The 23,341-nt window shown below is 50.4% G+C and overlaps 1 protein-coding gene across 4 annotated transcripts in view; it reads left to right on the top strand.

Annotated features, from left to right (window-relative positions):
- The first annotated feature begins 2,243 nt into the window (after nucleotides 1-2,243).
- The window catches only part of IGSF3 (immunoglobulin superfamily member 3), an 88,849-nt gene continuing 67,751 nt past the window's right edge, over nucleotides 2,244-23,341 (top strand). For 3 of the 4 annotated variants that reach the window (XM_074318415.2, XM_074318414.2, XM_074318413.2), the window contains exons 1-2: nucleotides 2,244-2,402; nucleotides 3,064-3,733. In XM_074318415.2, the coding sequence (XP_074174516.2) occupies nucleotides 3,691-3,733 (43 nt within the window). In that variant the 5' untranslated portion in view covers nucleotides 2,244-2,402; nucleotides 3,064-3,690. Of the gene's footprint in view, nucleotides 2,403-2,500; nucleotides 2,650-3,063; nucleotides 3,734-23,341 lie in introns of those variants that run through there. The other variant, XM_019730616.3, reaches the window with a different exon arrangement.

The following is a 23,341-nucleotide window of genomic DNA, read 5'->3' as shown; positions in this document are numbered from 1 at the left end:
GTCAAATGTCACTGCCCCTGAGAGGTCTTCCCTGATCGCCACACCTCCTCCCCACCCCACACACATACACACAGGAATCCCTTAGCCCACGTGTGTTCCCTCAGAACACATGTCATGTTAAATATTTGTGGTTCATTGTCTGTTTCCCCCTAGAACGTAAGTGCCATGAGAGCAGAGTTTTCTGGGCACACAGTAGATGCTCAATAAATAAATGAAGGAGTCTAGCAGATAGAGAGAAGCGAGAGTCAGGGTTGTCTTGGGGGGAAGGGGGACTATTTAATAAACAAGAGGAGATTTTCAATATAATACTTGGCATATGTGATAAATACTTAATCCAATTCAATTTAATTGAAGTGTTTACAGTGCGATTACTATATGCAGATCACAATACCAAGAGTTATTTGGAATAAATGATTATTTAAGGACAAATCCTGCCGGCAAGAAACTTACAGCCAAGGGAGAGGGGTGGGGCAAGTGAGACCCCTTAGTTATTTTTGTATCCCCTGTAGCATGTCCTTTATTGCCCTGCATGCTGGGGGGGGGGGGGTATTCATTGCTTTTTTATACGTGAATTATCAGTCTATTCCTTCACTATATCCTTTCACTATCATACAGTTCATTAGGGTGAAAAATGTCTTACACACAAACTCATGGCTCCTTTCTGAGTTCGGAACTCCACCCTGCCCCCCACTCCAAGCGCTGTTTGGGCATCTTCACTTGCATGCCCCTCAGGCGTCTCAGACTCCAATCCATCTAACCCTATCCTAGTGTCCACATCTCAGCTGTTGAGGTTGAACTGGTTTTTCTGGCCCATTCCTCACCTTCAACCCGCCACTCCATGGAGCCTACCTCTCACCTCAAGGGGACCTGCTCACCCCGCTCGCTCCCCATTGCTGCTTCTATGGCCCTGGTCACCATTACCTCTTGGCTGGATTTGCAGCAACACCCCCACCCTCCTGCAGGAACCCCTCCTGTCCATCCTCCACAGCTAGGCCAGAGTGGTCTTCCTAAAATGGACATCTGCTAATAGTACTGTCTTATCAAATCCTGCAGACACTTTGCGAAGGCCCTGGGCTCAAGGCCAGACTCCTTAACTCACCGTGCAAAGCTGTCCGGGTCCTGGCACCAGATTTCTTCTCTGCTCATTTCTTGTTGCTTTCTTACAGCCTAGTTTGGGCCCAAACAGTGATTTCTCTGTTGGGTCACCCTCTCTCTCTCTCCCCTCTGGCTTTCAGGGATGCTGATTCCAGGGCCTGTGATGCCCTCCCTCTCTCCTCTTCCTCTGGAGGCTCCCTCTGCTCCTTCAATCCAACTCATTTTCATTTCCTCTGAGAAGCATTCCTGGCTGACTAACCCCCCCTTCTCCTCATGCTTCAGCCCCCCAACACAGGGCCCCGTCCTTGCACATGCCTCCTCCACACTGCTCTTTCCGTGCCATGCTTGTTTTACTGTCTCCCCACTAGACTGCAAGCTCCAGGAGGGCAGGACTGTCCTATGCGACCTTGGTCCCTTTGTGCATATGCCAACCCAGCACGTGTGTGCTGTATAAGCATTGAGTGAGTGAAACAGCACTTGCTTGGATGGGACTGCTCCTCATAAAATAATCATAGCTTACATTTACCGAGTACTTAAGATGTGGCAGGCACCATTCTAAGTGTTGTACAAATGTGCACATAACCCTGTTAAGTACAGGCTATTTCCCCACATAACAGATGGAGAAACTGAGGCTCAGGGAGCACTCAGCCAAGGCCAGCCTTGAGGAAGTGGAGGAATCCAGGCTGTTTCCAGAGTCCACCGCGGTCTCAGCTTCTAGGAAATTCGGTCCTAGAGTGAAGCGCAACTTGGGGTTCCACTATGTGAGCAGAATCACATCTCCTGCCAAGGGCTTTGTTTCACAGAGAGGACTCGCTCCTGTGTCACCCTTCACAAGGCCCGTGGGTCCCTCGCCCGGCTTTGGGAAGGGCCTGTGCATCTAGCCGGCGGCCCGGGGGCAGCCTGCATGTGGACCCCTGATTAACTTTCGGGGCTGCCGGTCCGCAGACCAGCTGTGTCCACGTCCTTGGGTGGCCCTCGCCACCGGCAGGTGCGGCACCGGAGCGTCCCGCCAGCACCCGGCCAGGTTCGGGCCAGGCCCGCAGCCCGGCCGCGCGTCTCCGGGAGCGGCTAGGAGGCGTGGGCCCGGGGGCGGCGCCTCTCTTCCAGGCCCCCGCCCTCGCCCGGCGCTCGGCCAGCCCCGGTGCAGCGGCCGGGAGTGGAGGGGGCGGGGACTCGGGAGGGGCCGAGCGCCGCTGCTGGTGCCGTAGCGGGAGCAGAGGGAGGAAGCGGTGCGTCCCCAGAGGCGTGCGCCCAGGCGGACGGACAGACCCACGGACCGACGCACGGAGGGAGCCGGCGGTCGTGAGGTCAGACTCGCCGGGATCGCGGGAGGCGCGGGGAGGGGCGGCAGCGAGGGGACCCGAGCCGGAGGGCGGCGCGAGGAGGGGCGGCGACGGGCCCGGCGCCGGTTGGGCTCGGGGGTCGGGCCCGAGACCCTCCCCTGGCCGGTTGGGCGCAGGGCGAGCGCGCCCCGGCCGCGGGAAGCAGAGCCCCGGATCCCTTCTCCCTCCGTCTCTTTTCTTTATACTCAGCGAAAAATAAACACCCGGGAAGGTAAAACAATAGCGGGGCCACCTGGGACGCGGCGCGCGCGGAGCGCCTACGTCTGGGGCGGGGGTCGGGGGTGCAACCGGGAGTGACGGCCCCACCCCGGGGCCCCCTTCCCGATTTGCCCCCGCGGACGGTCGGTCTGCCTGCGGCGCCGGGATCGGTGGGAGGTGAAAGGAATTCCCAGGAGTGAAGCGTTTGGCGAAAGTGTGGTGGAGACAATCGGGCTTCCTCCAGTTGCTCTGCTCTGGGCGGGGAAACTGAGGCGGAGGCAGACGTAGCGACTTGCCCAAGGTCAGAATGCAAAGGGTGACTGTCACGGTCCGGGACCGGGCGCCAGGTGTGTGGACCCGCGCAGCCCCTCTCGGTTTTGCGTTGCTTGTGTTGGCCTTTGATAAATCTCTGTTGTGTTTGTTTTAGAAATCTGCTGGTACGGTGGGACCGCGCCAGGGCTGCCGAACGCCAACTTGCTTCGTGTGTTCTGGGCAGGTCTGGGGCAGGTGGCAGCTCCGTGACCTACCACCACGATGGGAGACGGACTTTTTGATGAGGAAACCCAAACAGTGGAGGCCGGCCAGGGCGATTTGGCAAATCTGTCAGAAGGTTCTGACAAAACCTGCCCCGTTCCCTTTGGGGAATCCGAATGAGGGAGATTGCAGACACCTTCACCGGGAAGCCAAGGACATTTCTGTATAATCAGTGGATGAAGGGATTTTCTCAGACTTTCCCCACCTTTTCCTCGAGGATTAATCCACCGCAGTCTACAATTCCAGTGGAAACCACCAGGCACAAGATGTGGCAGAAGCCTAGAGTATCTGCAGAATTGTTCTGGACCCTTCCTTTGCTTAGGGGAGTTTAACCAGATGCCACCCACCACCCACCCCCGACTCCCTCCTGCTGGTCTCTCCTTAACCTATTCTTATTTTCTGAGTTAAGTTCTGTTTCCAAAACTGTCCCCTGGAGGTCTAAGTGGATTGCCAGAGATGAGAGATTAAGTGTGGAGGGAAGAGCAAACGCCCTGTGTTGTGTCTTCTCTCCGCTGCCGACATGAAGTGCTTTCTCCAGGTGCTCAGCTGTCTGGCTGTGCTGGGTAAGTGGCGCTGCTTATCAGTGCGATCGATGGGAAAGTTTAACCTGCTGTTGCTTCCTGTAATTCCTTGTGGTTCTTTCCCATCAACTCTCGGCTTTGCGGGACACCAGGAGGCAGCCGGTGTGTGACACAGGTTGGAAGAGGGTACCAGGAGGCCTGTTTCTGACCCAGGAGGAACGGGGTGGAACATTGTGTGTTGTCTTTAAGAAAGAACGTTTACTGTCCTTAAAGGTCTGCCTAGGCCTTGCAGGGGTGAGGTCCCCCATCAGCGTGTTGGTGGTTTGGGGGCCCCATGTGGACCGTGGGGTGGTTTCTTGCAGTATTATAAACATGGTGCTTGGTCCACATTCGTTCCAAATCCAAACCTGGTAACACTGTCAGCCACTTGGTCAGAAAGTTGGTTTGATGATGATGGTGCTTTATCTTGAGGGCAGGTGGGCGTGGTTGGAGAAAGGGGTGGAAAGGATGCTTTGCCCTACCTAAGTAGTTTGGAGACAAAAAATGTTTGATGGTACTGGTGCTACGTCCCCTCACCAAAGAAGCTCGGATCATTGTTTGGGGATAAAGAGAGACCTCTCTTAAGGATTCTCTCTTCAAGGAAGAGCCACGCTTTGCCCAGCACTCACCCATTCTCAAATTTTCCATGCCACTGAGCACCATCTGATGTGGTATCTTGGGTGTAGGATAAGCTCTCTGGCCAGGCTCTGTCCGCCTCTCTCCATTGCCTCAGACCTCACACGTGAGCACAGCCCATGCCCTCTCTATGGCGGGGTCCCCTGCATTCAGAAGAGGTCATCACTCCTGCCTATGGAGTTTGCATCTCCAAATCTAGGTGTCCTGCGTTTATGGAATTTATTCATGACCTGCTGACAGTGGAGACTGATTTCATTCATTGTCTACACTCTTGCAAGTGTTCACATATGGGTGGCGTTAGAGAGCCTGGGTTCCAATCTCAGCCTCACTGGGAGTGACATCTGAAGCTCAGTAAAATGGGACGATAACCTCCAAGGGTTATCTTGACAGTGAAAGCCTATACGGTGTTCTAAACATCTTGACTGCGTTGAAAAATGTCTGGGCGGACGATAAATGTTTTCCGTCAGTGGTGCTCAAACTTGGGTGCATGTCGAAATCACGGGGGGAGCTTTTACAAATACAGGCAGCAACCCCAGACCAATGCAAGCGGGTTCTCTGGGAAGGTGATCTGGGCTCCAGTCGTGCAGCTCTCCTAGAAGATTCCAGTGTAGAGCCAAGTTAAGGAACCAGCATGAGGTCATCAGTGGCAGCCCTCCCTGCTCCAGCACACAAGGACGCAGGATCTGGCAGTTTAGTCAGTCTTCTGCCCAAGTGTGAGTCAGGATACCGTGTTTCCTGTGTGCTCAGGCAGGTAGCTCTGTACTCGCCCATCCTAAATGTTGTATTGGTATTTGTTACACTGTATTTGTCATTCACTTAGTGTCTGGGTTGAAATCATTAATTAGTGATTTATGCGAATTCAAAGGACAAACAAGGAGAGCCCTCCTGGAGGTTTGGGGGTGGGGTGGGTTATGTGGCTAAGGTGGGGAAACAGGACTGAGTGGCAGGGTGGGGCCCCTGGGCAGAAGGAACTACCAATGGGAAAACAAGGAAGTGTGACATTTGTGCCTGTTGTTTCTCCTGGCTGCTTAAAACATGGAAGGCTGCCTGCTGGTCCCTTTGCTGGGCCACTTCGGAGTGGAGCCTGGGCCCTGGCACTGGCCACTGTTTCTCTTCCCTTCACAAACAGCCTCATGTACAAAACAGGTACCATGGAGGAAAATGAGCTTCAAGGTGGCATGGAAGGGGAATGGTGGCAGAAGACCAGACGTGGTGAGAGGGGGAAGGTTTGGAACTGTTGACCTGCCTATTAATCTCTGCCGGGTCTTTTGAGCCTCACTGGTGAAATCCCCTCTTTTCTCATCCCTCGATGACTCTCACCCTGCTGGGGAGGGGACCTTGCCAGGACTGTGTTAACCTTGAAAGGCAAAGGCATATGGGGAGGGAACGACACCCAGGTTGGGGTCTTACTTCCTGTTTGCAGTCTGGGGGAGGGGGGGGGTCTGCATTCTTACTGTGTAATGCACATTAATGTGTAATGTGAATTTAAAACAGTAAAGAATCCCAAGGTTGGATGCCCATGTGGGTCACACACCTGGAGTCAAATTTTGTTTGTAAAAAGGAGGGTAAGTGCTGCGCAAAGTGAGACTGAGCCAGGGCTGCCAGGCTCCAGAAGTGGCTGTCTGTGTTAGAAAGCCCGCGACAGCATGTGGGTGGGGGGGCATACAGGGTAAACCCCTGAGATACTGGGGGCTCCTTTGACAGTGTCAGGCCTGTGCCTTTAACTCCCTTCCTTTGCCATGTCTGGGATCACGTTCTTCCTCTTCTGCCTGTCTGGGTACTGATTCTTGCCCTCTTGACCACTATGTCTTGTTTCTTCCTGTTGCCGCTCTGGGTCCCCCACCCAACGGGGGAACCACGGACTGCCACTGCCACCCTTGTGCCAGTTCTAAAGCCATCTTAAGCCTCGACCTGGTGGAGCCATGAGGGCAGGAAAGTCTCCATGACTGAGAATGGGTGGAACCTGAGAGGCAGACGATGAGAGAGAGAGAGAGTAGGGGCTGGTGTGAGTGTGGTGTGACGGGGAGGGGGAAGAGGGCATGTGAACAGGACAGGTGGGTGTGGCTGTGCCCGGGAGCTGCCTGTGTGAGTGACAGTGACACAGAAAGATGAAAACAGTGTGGGAGAGACCGTAGGATTTGTGTATGCAGGAACAGGAAGGGAATCATCAGGAAAGATGAGTATAAGCTTTAGGCACATAAAGCAAATTTCAATTTTGCATTGCCACGAAGAGTTATGCCTCCCCGATCAGTGCTGATGCTGCAAACAAGATGAAATAGCTTTAAAAGTGTTAGCGATGAAAAATGGAGGGGATTGAGACATCTCTGGATCAGTGCAGGAGAATGGATGGCTGACGGTCGTTTGTGTTCTTCGCCAGTAGGAGAGAATTGCATTTGTAGAGTTTGAGATGCCTCCTGTTTGAATAGGATGGGACTTGGGAAGCCATCCCTCCCTTCCCTGCTAGTTAGGGGAGGCTTCTTGGGGGAGAGGCCAGAAGGTACTGCCAAGGAGATAGAAAGGAACTTTGCTGTTCTGGTGGGAGTGAGTGCAGAGACAGGAGTGCGCTCTGTATTTGAAGAGAAGGAAGAGAGAGGAGACAAGTGAGGTCATGGCAGCTGTCGGGGGAAGGGTTCTGAAGGAAGAGGATGAAGACCCTGATTGATGGGTGAACAAACACCCCTGGCCCAACAGTTGTCCCAAAGGTAGTGTGCTTCCCTTTCCTGGGGGCCATTAGACAGGGGTGCCAGAGAAGGGAATTCTTGTCTGGAGGACTACGTGGCCAGATGCCTTCCAACCGTGGGAATCATTGAGCCGCCTCTGGGCATCTGGAATGGTGTTAAGAGTCTCAATGTCCAACATGTTTCATTGCAGCAAGAAAAGAACAGTAGTAATACCTCCTTTCCTAACTGTCGTCCTTGTTCTGAAGCAAGCCCTATCTCATTAAGTCCTCAAAGCAACCTTGCCGCGTAAATACATCATATTATCACCTTTTTGTAGGTAGGGTTATGGCGGTCGAGGGAGGTTAAGGAAGTCACGTGAGGCAGAGTACTGTACCAACGAGACATGGTGCTCCACCATGGTAGGGACCCAAGCCCCCTCTGTCGTGTTCCATGTGCATGCCTCCATTCCCAAGGTCGTCTCATGGTCCAAGATGGCTGTGCTACGAAACGGGTTGGTGAAGGGCAAGCCCTCTTAATTTAAGGACACTTCCTAGAAAATCGTACACATCACTTCTGCCTACATCCCCATTGGCTAGAACTTGGTCACATGCCCATACTTTGCTGCAAAGGAGGCTGGGAAATAGTATCGTTAATTCTCAGTGTCCACGTGCCCAGCTAAAATCTAGGGGTTCTATTACTATAGAGGAAGGAGAGAATGGATTTGGGTGGGGACAGCTACTGGCCTGTGGCATAGTCTCAGAGCTAGCAGGTGGCAGGGCAGGCTTTTGAAGCTAAAACCGTTTGGTTCCACATCCTGTGTTTTTGCATCTAACAAGCTGCCCACTCTTGAGTATGAGGCCCAGACCCTGAGCTCTGAGAAGTCTTGTTGGGAGGGCATAAATCAGGTGAACCAACAGTTGTACGTGGGAGGCAACATAAATCGGCATATGATTAAACACTAAATGTGGCTTTAGCAGTAGTACTGTAGTGTTTATAGCATGCTTGTATGCCCATCACTGCTAAACACTTTATATAGCATGACCTTCTGTGTAAAGTGCGGAAGGACCATCTCTGTCACGTTCATTGCTGTAGGCTTTTACCTGGCACAAAGTACGTAGGTGGTCAGTTAATTTTTTGATGAATGGATGGTTTCACGAGGTAGGTGTTGTTTCTGTATTGGCTCCCTCAATCAATTCAAGGCTCAGAGAGTTTAAATAATTTTGTTCAAAGGCAAAGAACTAGAAATTGGCAGAGCCGGGATATTGGAATCCAAGTTTGTCTGGCTGTAGTGCTTGCGCCTTTACTTAACCAAATGGGTTCATAACCTTTTCTGTGTCTTTTAGAATCCTTCTGGCAAGTCTAGTGAAGCATATGTGGACCCCTTCTTGAGATAACATTTTAAAATGCATAAATAAAAATACAGAGGCTAACCAAGAAAATCAATTATATTGAAATATAAGCTATCAAAACAGGAAATAAATTTATGGTACAGCAATATGTTTCTTTAATAACTCATTCAATGATAAGATCTAACAGCAGGTCTAACCATTCTAATTTTGGCGTAGGGAAGAGTGAAAATGTAATTTTGAGGTCTCTGCATCAACTGTGATGTGATGTGAATGTGTGTACGACGTTATCTGTTGTGACCAAATCACAGGTCCTGGAGAATTTACCGTGACAGTTGCCTCCTATCATAACAAAAGGAACTGTTACCTTCCACTGAGAGGTTAGTGAAGAGAAAGACGTCGTTTTTTTCTCCCCCATTCAAGTTCACATACCTCCTGAATTCTGTCCATCGCCTCCAGTGCAACTCAGAGTTCAGTGTCGGTGGTGGTGGTGGTGGTGGTTATGGAAGAGGCTGGGCTTTCCGAAATGGCAGGGTTGGCATGGGGAGGGCATTCTATATTCAGCAGAGACGTGACAATGCAGAGGAGCCGGCAATCATATTGGTGGTGACGTGGCCCTTTAGAGATGGGAGGGATGACTGTCCGTGGTTTAAGGGACAAGTTCATGTGGGAGGGTGTGGGCACAGAGATTGGCTTAGGCTGGGTTGAGCTTGGAACTTGGCCTGAAACTGGGTCCCTAGAGCCCAGGCAGACCACTTCCGCGGAGCCCAGGCTTGGGAACTGATTGAGGTGGCTCCAGTTGCTGGCCTCCCAGGGTCCCTGGCCTTGTGCATCCTGAGTCACAGTTCCTTGATTCATCATTTTAGGTTCCTTTGGGAGTTGCTGCTTCATCATGGTGGCCTATGTGTCTCTGCTGCTCCAAAGTGAGCACAGCGATTCCTTGTAAAGGGTTGGATTTTTTTACTTTAGGGAAATTAGGGAAACCTGTGTGTGAATGCCCCCTGATTTTCAAAGAAATGAGTGGTTGCATCAAAATCAAACTTATAGTTGTACAGAAATCATGTGTTGCGAAATTCCCTCATCAAGGACCCTTTATTGAGTGACTAATTGTGGGCCACCGTGGCAGGCGCTTAACAAAGACATAGCAGTGGACCTCCCTTACCTGGAATCCTCAATTAAGTGGAATTGTGTTTTGGTTTTTGAACTCCACTTGCAGAAAGGCAGAAGTCACAAGATGTGGTAGCAAGGATTTATTCTAGAAATTAGCTTCTAGGCCACCGGAGCCCGGTCTGTACGTCTTCTGCATGTATAATTATAGTAGCAGAAGAGAATGCAGAGCCTCGGGGCACTGCAAGACCCTAAATCAAAGATTAAATTATATGAACTCTACCCAGTCTGGGAAGTGGTCAGATGTATTTTAAAAAGCTTTATAATAGGCTTTGTAATAATGAGGGTTGAAACAAAGTTTCTGCCTAGCCCCGTTTTAACCCTCTCATGGAATTCACCCGAATATCCCATTTCCTCACCATCCAGGTGACCCAGGCTTTGCTGGACACTACCCTATCTCTGCCCTCTAGGAGATGACAGTCTGAGGCCAGAGGTCAAGCAAGTGGTAAATCCCTTTGCACATGGCCAGGAAGACGTTGCTGTTCTATACTGTCTGGGGGTGGGCATCTAGTGCAGAAGGAGAGGCAGGGCAAGTGTGTTGGCCCTGTTTTGAGCTCAGCAGGGGGAGTGAGGGAATTCTCTGCCAGGAGAGGGATGAGGCTGGAGTGGCCAGTCTGGAAAGGCTTTCTGGAAGAGCTGGAACGTTAGGCATTTCTTAAGTAATAGAAGAGTGAGGGGTCCTGGCAGCGTTGTGGGTGACAGACACGCTGGACTGCTTGGAGGAGGCTTCTGAAGGATGGAGAAGCCCAGTGTCAGTGGGCCAGGGTGCTAAAGGTGCTGCTTGGTAAGAATGGGTGCATGCAGTTGGTTGGCATGAGGTCTGAGTATTTGGGCCAGAGACAGATGGAAGATGCCAGAGAGCTGTAAGTGGGTATCCTAGAGCACCACTGGGAGAAGTGGCCAGGGAGGACGAGAGGCGTTCCTGGAGTTGGCAGGTCCAGAGTGAAAGTAAAGGGGACCTGTTCCTGTACCAAAGGAAGACCTTTTGTGTATCTGCCAAAAAAAAAAAAAAAAAACAGGGCAAAGACATTCTCACAAAACTGGGAACTCAAAAAAATTGGTGTCTTCTTCTCAACTTTTGGAGAGGAATGCGATACCAGTTGTGTGTTCGTTCCCATTATGATTATTTGATGTATGTTCAGGATTGTCTTCAGCTGGCATTATTTTTGTGCATTTAATTCTGTTTTTGTTTGGAACACCCATTTCCCCGTACTCCGGAGCGCCGTCCGCTCTCCTCCTTTTTCCTCGTGACTTCTGAGAACACTGGCTCTGCCCTCAGCCGGACACTGCATCCCGCCCACAGTATGTTGGTGACGGGGCCATGTCATGAAGCGGGCTCCCGGCCTCTTTCTCAAGGATCCCTTTTATGAACTCCCCTGCCCCCAGGAGCCCCATACATTTGAAATGTTCTGTCTCCCAGACAGACAGCATTTATTAAGTAGGAGCCATCTGTTTTTCCTATGTAACAACCTATGATCCCCTCACACTTGATACAGACTAGCCCTAAAGCAAAATTTGGCTGGTGCCCTGGGTGGCTGATGACCAAAGGACATACAGAGCCTGACCTGTTAGGTACCTTAGGTCTGTATCTTAGCAGTAGAAGGGAGGTGGTGTCCTTGTTAGGTGTTTTGGAATCTCTAAGATGGCCAGCGTCAGGACCCCAAGGGTCACCTAGGTGGAGTTTGCCCACGAATTGGTCGCACTGGTTGGGGACCTTGACTGATTTTGCAAGGAAAGACTTTCAGTAGGCAGAGGAACAGGAGACCTGGCGTTCCTTGCTGCAGGTTAAACCACACCTACCTGTCCTGGCCAGGTACAATCCATTCCCCTCCCCCCACCGCCTTTTTTTTTTAAAGACTTCCAGAGAAGGAAATTTCACAACCTCTTAGGTATAACAGCTGCATCAAGAAACCTTAGTTTTCACTGAAGATTTCATTTGAATTAAGTCATAATTTAAAACAGCAAATAAAGTGCTTTAGGGTAAACTTATATGAAAATAAGGTGGTGAGAGATTGGTTTCAATTTCACAAGGCAGCTTCTATTTGTTTGCTCCTTTTTCTTTTTCTTTTTTTTAATTTTAATTTATAGCCAGAGGTAACAGGTGAATATAGTTCTGTGGTAAAAAATCCAAACAGTACAGACAGAAAGTAAAATGCTAAAATTCCCGTCTGCCCCATGTCCCTCATTGAGTCTGATATATATCCTTTATAGTTTGATATATAGTCTTCTAGACCTTTTCTCTAATTTCTGTGCATATACTCACACAAATACAGATTTTTTTTCTGATGCAAATGGAATCGTACAGAACATATTGTTCACCAACTTGATTTTAAAGGGGTGATTGACTTTACTAGTTTTTCAGGCTTAATTTTATGGCTGTATCAGAACTGATTTTGTTATTTTATAGCTAGTGGAAAGTGTAATTTGTGAAATCATTGGGGAGTACTGAGCCTCACTCAATAGCTATGTAATGGAATAATTTTGTCTTACTTTATCAAGAGCAAGAGTCTTAATAAAAATACTACCCTTAAATTTTAATGTATTTAATGAAAATAATCGACTTGTTTATTCTGAATAGTTTCTCCCAAAACACATACATTTAACAAATTAAGCACACATATTTTATCGACTATTTTAGTTACCATTTTGAAACTGTGTTGAATTAAAATGAAGCTTATCTGAAACGTGTTAAGAGGACACCCATAAATACTGGCTTTTGTGTCTAGTTCAATCAAGTGTTCTTGTTTGTTCATTGACTAGGGAAAAAATGAGAGTTTTCCTGCCTTTTCAATTCCCAAGTGATTGTTCCATTTAGAATGAAGTGGATTGGAGTCACCTCCAAGGTTGCTGGTTGCCGGACGTTTTAGACCTTAAGCCAAAGGGAGAGAACTTTTCTTCTCTGGCGCTGCAGAAGCAACTATTGCTGTAAAAAGATTATCATTTCAAAGTGTTGGGTCACTTCTCAGATTCATGGATATGACTTTCTTTAAAACCCCTGGAGCCAATGCAGGTTTCTTGGATGGTTCACCTTTAGACCTGGTTTTTAAAGTAGTTGCTATTTTCGAGGGATGGTGGTTGGATTCACATCTCATAGTCAATGCTTCTTAAATATCGATTTGACCCGCTACCACCTATCCCGAGACCTCACTGTTCTGTTTGAATCTACTTACAATACTTTCCTAAGAAGTCTTTTTGTCTGCTCAATGAACAAATATTTGAGTGCCTGCCACAAGCACTCATTGTTCTGTTATCTCACAGACCGAGAATTAAAAGGTAAAAATCATGACGCACATTTTAAGTAGTCACCTGACGATGTAGTTTTAATCTTTAATAGAGTAATTAAAAACACTGACATTAGGAAACGCTCTTCTATCCCTAAGGTCAGTCTTTCTTCTTATTATTACTTAACATCTTTTCTTCCTATTTTGTTCTCAACTCCTCTTTAGCTGCCATGAATTACAAATACCGCGGGCAGCCCTAATGAAGGGCCCTTTAGGAGTGAGAGATAAATACCAGTGATGGGGGAGATTGGGGTACCCCCATCCACCCACCACAGGGCACATTCTTTCTTTTGAAAATACTCAGCTATAAATGTCTTGAGTCCTGGATGTGTGAAATATCCTTATTAGCTGCTGAGGCTATTGTCTGTCTGTGGGAATTGGGAATTTCATGCTTAGCCCTGAGTCTCTAGGAAGCCAGAACAAATGAGAAATAAAATAGTCACACACTTGCCATCAGATAGGAAACAAGCATCCACCCCGGGCTTTCTCCCAAGGACCCTTATGTTGGGGGGGTGGTGCTGGTAAGGTCGATTGTCTCTCCTACTTTGTACTCAGCCTCCCTAATGCCCTGTGGAGTGACTTCTCCCAGAAAGCCATGGGAGAGAGTAGGGTCCTCACTAATGTTGGGCCCGTTTTCCAGAAGCTGCTACGTCAGCTAAGGAGGGTGCAGGCTCTTCCAGGTCTGCACCTTACCAGGTGTCCCTCCCCCCCCCCCCAACCTGGGGTTAACTCTAAGAAGACATTGATCTGCACTTTTCTGCATGTCGCGAGTGCTTCTCACTTCTCCGTGGAGTCCCTAGTCTGCGTGTTGTAGACTGTGCCCAGTGGAAATGGCTCCTGGGACCCTCTGCACAGGATTCCCCCCTCCCCCCCTACAGGCTGCACTTCTCCCCGAGGCCTTCCTGGTTTTCCTCATTGGTTCTGTTCCGCCGTGGTTTTCTGTTGGTTTGGAGGTGGGTGGCCTTTTGGGAGTTCTGCTTTCACAGATGGACACGTCTGTCAGTTTATTAGAGGAGAGATTGTGCAGACAGATTCCTTCTAGGCTCACCCCCAAACAGACAACTCTTTATGACACCGTTTAGAGGTGATTTGCTGAACAGTTTCTGAATGTCTTCTGATGTTTCAGTACAAAAGATAGCTTGTGAACAGCTTTGCATTCTGAATGGCTTCTGGTGTTGCATTACAAAAAAGCAAAGGGCGTTCAGAGCACCCTGCCCAGCTTTTCCTCCTTGTCTCTGTCAGAACAGGGGCTGGCCTGGAGCTGGCTGGTCCAGCAGCTCTCGGGCTGGGACGAATGGCATCCATACCTCCTGTCTCGTGCTCGCTTATATCTTGAATCCAGCTTTTCTGAGGAGCTCCCCCTGAGCAGTGGACTTCTAGAAGGGGGAATGTCAATGGAGAGAACTAACTTGAATGTATTTTAGAAGAATCTTTCTGGCGCTGATGCGTGCCCCTCTTATTTGAAAGGAGAATTATTCCGGAGGTGAGGAAAAGACTGTGTTGGCCTGGAAGAGGGGAGAAGGGCAAGAGGGCTGGAAAGTGCCCCTCCCGGAAGAGAAAGAGACTCTGGTGTACATCATCTTTAATTCAAACATTACACAGGACAAGCATTCGCCTTCCCCCTCTTAACCCCACCGCAGAAGAGCTGCAATTTCCCATATTTGGAATTTGGGGAGAGCCAGGCCTCATGTGAGGACGAGGCCAGGTTCAATCTGTGCTTTGGGGAGAAGTAAATCAATAGGAGAGCCTCGAGGCTTGTGGTATTTATGATCACTGTATGTGCCTCCTCGTCATGATTTATTCAGCAGCCCTTCGTGTCCTGCAGCGGGTACCGTGCCCGTCAGTAATCTGACTCTTGTTTTCTTCTGCGTAGTTTCCTTTTTGCAAATGGATAGGGATTCAGCTTTCCTCGTGGAGGCTTGTACTGTGTCATCAGGAACTGGGGCGACGGAAGTCATGCGGATGCTTTTAAGCAACTAATCCCATAAGACATTCGAAGCATCGTCTGTACCAGTCCCTGCTCGTCCTGCCCGCGGGCCAGAGATTGGGGAGGTTCTGCCCAGGAGGCTGTGTGGGCACCACAGCATCCTTCGGAGAGACCAGGGTTGGGGCGGTTAGGGTCCTCCTTGCCCGCGACAGGTTTTTGTTGGCACTTGGCATGGGGACAGGGCCCGCTGACCATTTGCCATGTCAAGAGCTTTCAAGATACTCCGTGAAAGTGACCAGGGTGCTGCTGGTACAGAGGACAGTGACAGGCCCACCACATGTGACGATGTTGTCCAGCCTCGTTGATGTCTGTGCAGTGTGTGCAGGTCTGGCTCTCGGGGAGACGCTGCCAAGTAGGGAAGAGGCCCGCTGGTCAGCGATGCTCACAGACGTTTCTTGTTCTATGATAGCGGGTCAATTACAAAATCAGGGCTGCAGGGTCTAAAAGGTTCAAGTGCTTTGCTTATCATTTGACTGTGGCTGATGTATGTGTCATTTACTAGGCTAAATTGGGTGACAGGTGCTCTTCGGATTGTCATTTATTATCTACAGGGTAGAAAGACCTGTTTTGCGAAGGCCTAATTCAACCCTATCAGCAATAGCAGAAATCCCGAGTTAGGGGACTTCCTGACCCTTGCGTCTTAAGATTAGTTAGATCACTGTGCGAGATGCTTCCCAGCCAGCACCTGCGTGTGTCTGTTGTGACAGCAATTAATAAGTTGAACAACTATCTAATGTGCTCTGCTATGTGCCCGGCAGTGTGTCATGTAGAGGAGACATAGCCATTATCGTTTATAGGCCAGCAAAGAAGGCAAGCAGTGCACAGATAAGTACACATATAATGAATCAGAATAGTGATGATCGACTCTATATTACTGTTTTTAAAAAAATTCAGATTACTTTTTAATTAGTGGCTTAATGCGCTAGACTGTAAATTCCATCGGGACACGGATTATGTCTGTGTTGTTGGTCCTGGCATCCCAAGCCTCTCCTTACCCTGTTGTGTGGCATAGAGTAAATACTAGGTTGAGTTGGGTAACATTGCCACGTTTGTAGGTCAAAAGCAGTGGCCTCTCAGCCCTGTCATACGGTTCAACCTCGTAATGGCTCAGTCAGTAGGATTGACTGTGGAATGCCTGTCGTAACCAGTGAGCTCTGAAAGGCAGGCTGCATTTAACACAGTCTTCTGTAGCCAAGGAAATGCCAGTTACAGGGTCAGAAAAGGAAATCCAAAACTTCAAATAGCTAAAACTTGCGGACAGACCTGTGATGGAGACGCAGGGTGTCAGTGGGACTTAGAGCCCTGTGGTCAGTATGTCTGCTGTGTAGTTCTTGGTACATTTCCCTGCCAAGGTGGATGCATGTGTGTTTCGGTCTGCAGGGCTGTCAGTAGCCAAGAGAATCCTGGGGCGTGTGCTGGAAGAGGGAGGCAAAGTTAGGAGAAGGATGGGTGGCCCAAAGAGGAAAGAGGAGGAGAGACCTCTGAGCACAGCTCAAGGGTCAGCTCTTTAATCCCGAGTGAAGGGAGCAATTGCTTTTACAGCCCAGACCTCACGGGTTCAGATTTCCATTTTCAGCAGATTGGTGCGTACCCACGACATGCTCAGCCACATGCTAGGTACCCACAGGCCTCACTGGGAGCCTCCATTGTGCCTGATGGGTCTGGGCTGGATGTAGACCCCTGGTCCATTAGAGGCAAGAGTTGAACTGAGGAGAAGGCCCAGCTGGGCCCTGTTGGGAGAAGCCCAGCACTCTGGCTGGGGTCCTGCCTTCTATCTATGGAATTAGGAGTTGGGCCCAGCCTCGGGCTTGGCCTGTGAGCTTCCCAAGCCTCCTCTGCTAAGTATTTTTTTGCATCTGTCTGGATTTCATGGTCCTTTGTCCAGTGTCTGCACACACATGTTCAATTGTTTGTGCCAGTCTATTGTAATGCTCACTATTTTCTCACGCCCGCAGGATAATTTCCGGTTCAGCTCAATTCTGCAGCTATTTGTTGAGCGTGCGTGTATGCCAGCACAGCATGGGGGTAGCAAGTTAGGGAAAACACAAATATACAACACTGGTTCCTGCTGATGGCAGACACTGTGAGTTGCCTGCACAATGGCCATTCTTTTCTCTTCTTGATGGCAGGGCCCTGATTTGGTATGGATACCATGTTCTCCCTCCCCTACCTACGCAAGGAAAGGTGACCCCGCTTCCATCTCCAGGGTAAAAGCTGATTGTTCTAAGCCGGTCATGGAGGCCTGTGGTTTAGACATGGACTAAACTATGTCCATGTTTTGATCAATGAGCTATGAGGGGAAGTCTGCTGGGGGACAGAGGATTCTGGGAAAGACGTCATCTCTCTTAAAAAGAAACACAGAAGAAGGGACTCCTCCTTCTACTAGATTCTTGGCAACGAGGCGGCCATCTTGTCACTATTCGGAAAGCCAGTCTGTTGAGGCCATCAGAGGGGAAGAGATGGAAAGAACCAGGATTCTGGATGACAGAGCCACTGCGGACTGAGCAGGCCGACCTCCACCCTTCCTGTCCTCACTGTTTCAGCCAGTTGAGTGGGCGTCTTCTACTACTTAGAGTGGAAGGCAGCCTATATTAGACAGTCCTTCAAAGGAGCTGGAAATAGGATTTATTCTTATAAAGCAGGACAATTCAGAGTGTCGTCGGAGTGTCACACTGTCTAGAGCCAGTGCTTAGCCCTGTGGTAAACCAGAAAGGACAGAGGTACAGACGTTGGCGGGCAGGACTCGAGTGAGGAGATGGTCGTTGGAATGGGTCCTGAGGTTGGATCACGGTGTGCGTAGGAGGAACCGAAGGCCGTCGAGGAGCGGATGGCGGGAGCAGACCTGTGGGGACAGGAGCAGACATGGCCTTGACAGAGAACCGTGAGGTGATACCCTGATTCATGCCACAGGCAGCGTCTAGAGCACGGCACACGGCAGGCTTAGAAGGTGACCTCTGAGTTATGCAGTGGGGAAGTATTGGGGGCCCTTGAGCAGGAAAGCCCACTAAGAAAGCCGACCTTGGGAGTGAGGATAAAGCAGCCGTGGCCCAGGTCGATTGGAAGGGAAGAAAGAAAAGCTGAGGGACCGGTTTAAGTTCCTGGAATAACTCGGTTGTCGGTGGTGAGATTTGAGTTGAAAGCAGTAGGAAATGGGGGATGGTATCAAAGGACAATTATCAAGGAATAATAGAGCTGTTGTAAAAAGCACTGAGCGGCATGATGAGGAAGGGGGAAGAAGGCTAGAAGAGGAGCCCAAGGGTGTCAGCATGATGACTTAGGAATTGACGCCAAGTGGAAATTTGGAACCGGGAATTAATTTGAAGAAGACGCTGTTTGGTTTTTGCCATTGGGGTTTTGCGGTAATGATAGAAGGTGTAAGTAATGTGCCCTTGACTTCATCTGAAGCTATGGGCTCATCCTTGGGAGCAAGAGGTCAGGACTTAAGATGATGTGGCAGAGACAAGAGCTCCTCACGCGAGAGGCACACACTGCTGATTTCCCAGCCTCCCTGCAGGTTGGTCGGGGCCGTGTAACTAGTGTTACCCAATAAAGTGGGAGAGGAAGGGACAGGTGTCATCTCCTGGCCAGGCAGCTAAGGGCTCTGTGAGTATTCCTTCTCCATCTCTTCTTCCTGTGCTTCGGTAAACTTGGGGCCGGGGCCGGGCATGTGGCCACAAGGGGCGAGGGCCGTCCTTCCAGCCTCAGACTGGGATTGAGCCGCCGTTAGCCGGGAATTCTCATGGAAGCTGGGTCTGCAGCTACGGGGTGGCTCTGCTCACTGCTCTTAGTGTAGGATCCAGGTGATATGTTGTCTTCTGGTTACAGTTTTCCACCTCCTTCTGACGTGATTTGCTCAGAGGTCTGCAATGAACCGCCTAGAGAGTGCTGGCCTACTTATTCTATCTCTGGGGGCTCTCAGTGTTTTTGGAGGGTGGGTTTACTTCTCACACCCTCCCACCCAGGGAAGGGGATCCCTGTTCGTGAGTTGTGCCAGCGAGGTGGCTGCGTTCTCCATGAGTCACCAGTACGTCCGGGGGCTTGCAGAGGGGACTGTTTGGTGGCTGGTGTCCACCGGTGACTAGCTTGAGGTTCTCAATCATCCGGTGAAAAGTAGAGCTTCAGGAAAAAGTTCCAGGCCTCCAGACCAGACGAAGAATGAGGTGCCAAGCCCATCTTTTTCATCTTTCCTCCTCTCAAAAGATCGAGAATGTGCCTTTTCTTAAAGGCCCGGGAGTGTGGAGCCTGGCGTTTGCAGTACCCGGCTGTCTCTTTGTTTCAGGGCTGTGTTTCTTTTGCCCGGCTGACTCACATTATTTTCCTAAGGGCAGTGCTGGGAGGCCCTTGGCATCTGGTTCTCGTCAGGCAGCGAGGAAAAGTGCAGATGCCGAATCTGAATCTGATCTTGCTTTAAACAGAGCAGAGTTAGATGCGAGGGAAAGGCTTTTGTGTGGCGCCTCTGCTGCTCTGGGGAGGGGTGAGGGGAGCCCTGGTGTGTCCTGTTTCTCCTCTCACTGAAAACTTGGCTCCATAAACAACCCAGAAGAAACCCCTTCAGGCCTGGGAGGCAGCCCGCATGGGCCACTCTGAGGCTGTTCTGTATGAATTTGAAAATGTAAAGACGGGGAGGGGCCACTTCTTTGTCTCTTAGGGAGGTGGTGTTTCTTTTTTTCCACTTCCAACAAACGAGGGGTGTCCTAAATATTTGTGGATGCCGGTCTGTTCATGGCAGCCACTCCGATCTTACCCACTGCTCTCCCTGCTTCCTCTGCTAGCCCTAGAAGGTCTAAGTCTAGTCCCAAGACGGGGATGACACTGGAACCATCTCTCAGGTCGGCCTTTCCTTTGTCCATCTGTCCTTGCAATCATCCATCCATCTGCCCACCCAACTAATAGTCACTAAGCATTTTTTACTGAGCCAGCAGTAGGATTTGGGACAAGCTACTCTAAGCTCCCATTTCCTCATCTGTGACATAATAGGAGCTCCTCGCTTGGGTTTCTGGGACCATTAGATGGGCCATCTGCAGAGAGCGGCTGGCGTGTGCTAAGTGCTCAGTAAATGGTGGTGGTTATTGTTTGTCCAGGGCCGGGGTGCTATTCTGATCGGCCGCAGGTTGCCTTAGACACGTGTGGCCATTTGGAGATTGGATTTGGCCACAGTATATAGCTGCTGAGCCATAAAGGCATGGCCTTTGGACCACATTGTCACCTCCCTCGGGACAGCTCGACGTTCTTGTTTCAGTCTTGGCGAGGCCGTTGTTAGCTGGGCATTGACTGTGTACACTGGCCACTGAGTGTTCGCCAGCAGCCCTGAGGGCGTCCCTCAGCTCACTGATTGGGTATTGCTTCCTGGGTCTCACTTGCCTTTCACCTTCACCTTTTTTGCCACCGGCCACACCTCTGCCTCTACCTGTCCCACCAGCGTGTAAGCCATTTTTATTTCTAGCCTTCTCCATCCGCTCTCGCTCCTGTTTCTGTCCAGACTGCTCTCCTCTCACCTGTTCTGTAGGCTCTCCTTCATCTTGCGTTCTGCCCCAGTGCTTTTGGGGAGCTGTGTTGGTGTCATCTCAGGTACTGTGCTGGGTGTCACGGGAAGAACCTGTGTTGGCCATGTGAGTGTACCGGATGGCAGAGGATCTAATTAGTGTCCTGGGGAAAGGGAGTGATTTATGACTGGATGGCACCCCAGGGCGAAGGTCTGGGGTAAGAGCAGCGTTTTCTGACTTAGTATCTCCTGAAACACTGGCATCTAACAGGCAAGCGTGCACTGGTCAGCTACCGGGCTTTCCTGCCAGGGGAGTGGCCCATGAGCTGAGAGACTCACAGTTTGTTCCCCTTGCGTCCTTTGTTGTCCCAGCTTAGCTGTCTGTCTACCTTCTCCGTGTTTCACCCCTGACAGCTCACTTAATTCGGCCTCCGGCGGTCTTCATTCCCTGTGAATACTTTTCAACCGCCACCTTCTGCCTCATTCCAACTCCCCTCCCATGTTTAGAGGACATTCTCACCTTCCCTGTTTATGAGCCAAAAACTAACCCTGTCTTGGCTGGTGAATATATCGTGCTAAGAGGAACTTTTGAAGTAAAATGAGACATCGTGAAGAACTGGCACCGTTCACTTCCAAGCCTTTTAAAGTTCTTAGAAGTTTTTCGGGTCCGTCCTCTTTTTGACCCCCATCCCCTAGAAGTCGCTAGCTTCCTCCCAAAGGTAATGCTCGTGGCATTTCACCAGAGCCAGGCAAAGGAATGCTCTGTCCTGGCGCCTGTGGGAAGTGACAGAGAACTACTGAAACTTGTGTTCCGTGTTCCAGAGCCCAAGGGTTCCAGCGGCGGTGGCAACAAATCACAGTGTGTTTATAAAGGAGATTTTGTCCTGCTCCAGCTCAGTGCTGTGTTTCAGCGAGTGACACTGTGCAGGGATATGATGCACTTATGGGAGGAAGGCACTTCTGTGACCCCTCCTCGTGAAGGTAGAGGAAAGGAGAGGCCTGGAGGCCAGACAGCAGTCAGGTCCTCACCACCCCCTTTGTGCCGCTCCCCCAAATCCCCCCAGCAGCCACATCCATGGGCTTCCCTCCCCCACACCCGCTCCGCCCCCCCTCCGCCCCCCCCCCAGGCTGCAAGCTTTGTCCCTCATTCTCCCCAGTGGTTCCGTACTTGGCTGGGTCCTGCGGCTCATCCCTGACCTGGGCTGGTGGGGAGGCCCATGGATTAGTGGAGTCGCTCATTGACCCTGAGGTGGGGGAGCAGAAGCTGACATGTTTTGAATCCCCACATCGAGCCAGGTTCTTTGCTCACTCACATTCTCTGACTTCACCTGTACAGCATCTGGCCAGGGGACTGTCGTGCAGCCCCCTGTACAGATGGGGCAGTCGAGGCACAGGAAGGCAATGTGACTTCTCCAGCACAGACCACTTTTTGAGCTCTAGTTAAAGAAAGGGAACCCAGTATCATTTTAATCTGCCATATTGCGGAGTAATTGATAGGCAACAAAGCTCACCAGTTTTAAGTGTGTAATTCTGTGAGGGTTGACAAATGTAAACCACCATTCCAATTAAATTTGGAACACTCTCATCGCTCCAAAAAGTTCCCTCCCCCGCCTCGAGGCCCAATCCTCACGGCTCTGATTTCTGTTACTGTAGTCTTGCCCTGTCCAGAGAATCCTACAGCACGAAGCCTTTGGAATCGGGCTTCTCTCCCTCAGCACAGGGCTTCTGAGATTCAGCCGTGTGGCTGCTCATATCTACTTCATTCCTTTGTATTGCTGAGAGGCATTGTACCACATTTTGTTCATCTGTTCCCCAGCTGATGGACATTTGGGTTAGTTCTAGTTTGGAGCATTTATGAGTTCAGCTGCTACTCTGTATATAAGTTTTTGTGTGGACGTGGGTTTTCATGTCTCTTGAGTAAATACCAGGAGTAGTGAGATTGCTGTCGTATAGTAGCAAGTACATGTTTAACCTTATACGAAACTGCCAGATTGGTTTTTGAGGTGACTGTGCCATCCCACATTCCCCACCAGCAGTGTCTGAAGGGACCTGGTACTTCTACTCTAGGTCCTTTCCGGTCAATTGCTGCTGAGGTATTGTTAGTGGCTGCTAATCACGTTAGTGTGTCCGGAGTCTGCCCTTTTAACAGGAGAGTTCTAGAGAAGTTCCAGTGTTCAGAGCCAATTGATACTGGAGACGTTCTCTCCGGGAGGCCTGTTGGTTCCCCGGACCAGTCGCCTCTGATGGCCGCCACCACGCAGACACCTTCCTTTACTGGCTCTCCTCTCTGCCATCACTTCAGTAGATAGTGAAGATTTCCCTGCAGAATTCCTGCTGCTGTAACTAGGACTCACTAGCAGCCTCTGGACCCTGGAACATTCCACAGCTGTGCTGCTCGCTTCCCCTGTGACGCTGGCTCCTGGCCAGAGCTGGAGTTAGCGACTCTCTCTCGCTAAGGAATCCTAGTGCAGATGCCACTGGGACAGGCCTCCGCCTCCTCGTGCTTGCTGGGGGGTTGCTGGTGTGCAGAGCTATGGGGGGGCCACCTCTGCTTTTTGGAACATCTCAGGTCTGGACCTCCCTGCTCTTGGTTCCCCGTAACAGATACCTAATGATTGTAGTTTCCTGCATTGCCTTCCTGTTAGGTCCCTGAGGTTGTGACAGAGCCCAGCCCGGACAGGGGCCTTTTCACATTACAGTTTGCCCTGGTGCGGCATCCTGGGGGAACTAGAAAGGAGTTTGAAGAACATATGTTGGGTTTTACTGTCTGCTTCTTTTTTCGTGGTGGCATTTCCTGAGTGGGGCGGCTGGTGAAAAGGTGTTCTTTGCTAGGGGTCCAGATGAAGGAAGCACGGATCCTTCTTTCTAAGGGATTGATGTCAGAGAGTAAGGACAGACCTTTGTCCTGTAGCACCTGGGTTTGGGGAAGGCGGAGACCTGCTAGGGAGCCTTCCTGCTGGGCTGAAAAGCCGCCTGCCCTGGGAATGGGAAGCCTGGCTTTCTGCCCTTTCCCTGACTCTTACTAACTTTATGGCCTTGGATGAGTCACCTG

This window comes from Rhinolophus sinicus, chromosome 7 (genome assembly GCF_057876585.1).
Source record: "Rhinolophus sinicus isolate RSI-liver-muscle chromosome 7, RSI-T2T, whole genome shotgun sequence".
Classification (NCBI taxonomy): domain Eukaryota; kingdom Metazoa; phylum Chordata; class Mammalia; order Chiroptera; family Rhinolophidae; genus Rhinolophus; species Rhinolophus sinicus.
This window is presented reverse-complemented; position numbering and strand designations above follow the sequence as displayed.